The following is a 3512-nucleotide window of genomic DNA, read 5'->3' as shown; positions in this document are numbered from 1 at the left end:
ATTTCAGGTAAAGGCTTCTTCAATTAATGGAACGTTATTTATTCTTTTACATTTTATTTTTATTTATTCTATTCGCGCACGTTCATTCATTCCTCCATTCATTCATACTTTACATGCTGTATATATATAACGAAAAATATAATAGACTGATACTAAACTCATCGAAATCTATGGCTAAAATAAAATATTTCAAATTGGTGATTGATAATCATAAAATAAACTCACAAAAACAATATATAAAATAATTAAAGACACTCTGAAATATGAAGTTTATTCCTCAGTTTCCATCGGTAGCGGCGGTGTCATCGGCTCGTACATCGGGCTCTCCGCTTCCTCCACCTCTTCTTCCGCCGCGACCTCCGGAACATCCGTCGGGCGGCGCTCTTCCGCCTCTCGCCTCTCCATCCACCTGCGGACCACTTCGAGCGCCCGCTCCGCCATGGACGACGAATCTTGACGGCGGCTGCCGACATCAGCCGAAACCGGCTCAGGCTCTGATGTCGGTTTCAAGTTCACCACTACCGAGACCGGTGGCAGGGCGCAGCACTATAGTTCCCCCACTACGGCAACTACTGCTATAGCGGTTCACGACCACGACTTCGAACAAAGGCAAACCAAGGCAAATAAAGGCTTTTGTTATTAGCAGTGATTAGCAGTTAACAGTTCGTTACATCGTTGATCGTTCTAGTTCTTTCAAGAGGCAATTAAAGGAAGTTCCTTCCGATCAGAAGCGAATCAACGACGATTTGAAGACGATTTACGTAAGATATTTATATTCTATAAAATTATATTGTATATTTAACCTTTAAACATCATCAACCTGGATTGTTTGTGCCCGATTCCTGTCCGTGCAAGTTTCTCGCAATTTCGAAAAATTCCCAATTATATTAGTTTATTTTTTTTCAAAATAAGAAATGATTTCGATATTTATTTAAGAAACTTGAAAGTATGTTCATGAATTTTTAAAGATCTTTTGAATTACTTTAAATAGCTGAAAAAGTGGACGGATACGAACAATCCAGGTTGATAAGAATAGGGTACCGTTTTTTTACACGTATCGTAAGGATTAATTTTGCTTATTATAAAATATTATTAATATTCTCAAGTATAGATACCCACTAATATTATGTAATTGATTTATACGCATATACATTTGCATATACATAGACAAAATATAAATATTTGTAATATTTCAAATAAATTTACAGAGAGAGAAAGAGAGAGAGAGAGAGAGAGAGAGAGAGAGAGAGAGAGAGAGAGAGAGAGAGAGAGAGAGAATCAAGATGATTCAAAGGTGCTGTGTACCAAATTGTACATCAACCTCCAGAACACTATCTCATAGACTTCCAAAAAAGTCAAGACAAAAATATGGCTAAGGGTCATTGGACGGATTGACATGATTGGTAAGCTTTAAACAATTTGTGAATGCATATTGCATAAAATTTATGATCTACAATTACAGAAATGTATTTATGAAAATAGATGTAGAAATATCAAGCTTTTATAAAATATTGATAACTATTTTATACAATTAAAATATTTCAGCAAAATAATAATATCTTAACAGTTTCAATGTGTTAACAGTTATCTTTTTATAAGAGATCAATATGTTTACATCTATTTAATTAAATCTATTTTCTTTAATTTTTATAATTGCAGATTACAAATTTCATACAAGGTTGTACTCATACTATTTCATAAATAGTATCCTATCGGAATAAATAATACTAAATAATTTTTTTTGTTACAGATGCATCAAGACAAATATTAAACAAATTAAGGATTTGCGGTTTACATTTTTCGGAAGATATGCTAATCCCTTATGCATCTCAACGATGCCTAAAGGATTGTGCATTGCCAACTCTATATTTACCATTAGAAATAGATGTTGCGCAAGATACTGCCAATACCATTTCTAATAGTACAAATATAGATAATCCCGAAATAATTAAACGCAATCCTGATTTTCCAATGCCGACAACGCCGCCAATGCCTATACAACAAGACAATGTATTAAAAATTATACATGTGAAATCAGTTCATACAGTAGATGTTCATTATCTACGTAGTAAACTGAAACATGTAAAAAAGATACTGTATAAGAAGAAAATTACAATTAAAAACCAACGGGAGAAAATAAATCGACTGCATCGTAGGAATAAATGGGAGGAAATTACACAGGAATTATCTATTACACAAAAGACTTTCTTTGATATGTTAAGCACAAATCTTCATTGTAAACCACAGGTATGTTTTTTACAATTATCCATATAGCACACGATGTTGCATAGACTACCACGACATCCATATAACATCGTACAGATATATTGTGACATCCAAGTGACGTTCCTCGTACGAAGTATACTGTGTGTGAAATTATAACATTTTTAATTTAAAATTATTGATAAAATCAGAACGAAGAAAAATATAATTTTGTTAATAATTAATAATGTACATTCAAAGACACACACACACACACATTATTGCAATATTATTAATATCCATGCAATTAATTTTAATTATACGTATAACTAAATAATATATAATTTAAAAGGTCAAAATAGAATCCTACGAGAAATATAGAATTGATTAAAAAATGTATGTAAAATCATTTATAAAATTTAGTTTTTTGTTTAAAGTTGACATATAAGACATGTTACAGATATCTCAATGACATGAAATAATAATTAGCTGATATCATTTGATAATGTTATATATTTATCTGAATAAAAAGTATTAATTTTTTGTATCTTTACATAAACATCGATTTTTTGCATCTTTAATTTTATTTTAGATTTTTATTGGCATTATTAATTTTAATTGTATATTTTAATTATTAGATTTTGTTACGCTTATTACTCCTTTAAAATTATGTTATTCTTTTAACAATATATATAATAGGTTATTAACGCTTATTAGTAGTAGTTGAAAAATTAGTAATTATTAGACGTATAGAATGTGTTTTATAAAAATTTACGAAAACAAAATTTTAATTTTTTTATTTTGTTGCAATACGTACACGCAGGTAAATACGTATATTTATGAATATATATATAATTTTGTTTTAATTTTGTTCAATATAATGTGCGCGCATTACACTGTTATGTCCGGTGGACTCCACAATTTCTCCGTTCGCAAACGTTCGCTTAGATAAGGGACTTAGAATAAAATAAAGTTTATTGGTCATCAATTGGCAAACAAACATCGACCCAACGAGATCAACCGTTGTCTGTCTTCTTGGGAAGATTTATTTCGAGAAAACATTTTATGAAGATTTATTTCAAATTATCGGAACAAACAAGAGAAATTTCTAACAGAAGAATTTCGAAAACAGATAAAAACCTTTTTTTTATATATATATATATATATATATATGTGTATTATCCGCGGCAGTAAAATTCGATTTCAAAATACGCTCGAGATCCATATGTTCCAAGATATAAGAAAAACAAATACTGTTTAGACATACCGTCGCAGCGGAATTATAAAAACTCACAAAGGGATGTAATAAA

General features: G+C 30.6%; 1 protein-coding gene across 1 annotated transcript; it reads left to right on the top strand.

Moving 5' to 3' along the window:
* The first annotated feature begins 1237 nt into the window (after positions 1 to 1237).
* Positions 1238 to 2416, top strand: LOC105456831. The gene is made up of 2 exons (XM_011701154.1): positions 1238 to 1403; positions 1751 to 2416. Exons 1-2 carry the CDS (start codon positions 1397 to 1399, stop codon positions 2272 to 2274), a joined length of 531 nt encoding a protein of 176 aa, XP_011699456.1. The 5' UTR covers positions 1238 to 1396; the 3' UTR covers positions 2275 to 2416.
* The last annotated feature ends 1096 nt before the right edge of the window (positions 2417 to 3512 follow it).

Source organism: Wasmannia auropunctata, unplaced genomic scaffold (genome assembly GCF_000956235.1).
Source record: "Wasmannia auropunctata unplaced genomic scaffold, wasmannia.A_1.0 LD335525.1, whole genome shotgun sequence".
NCBI lineage: Eukaryota > Metazoa > Arthropoda > Insecta > Hymenoptera > Formicidae > Wasmannia > Wasmannia auropunctata.
This window is presented reverse-complemented; position numbering and strand designations above follow the sequence as displayed.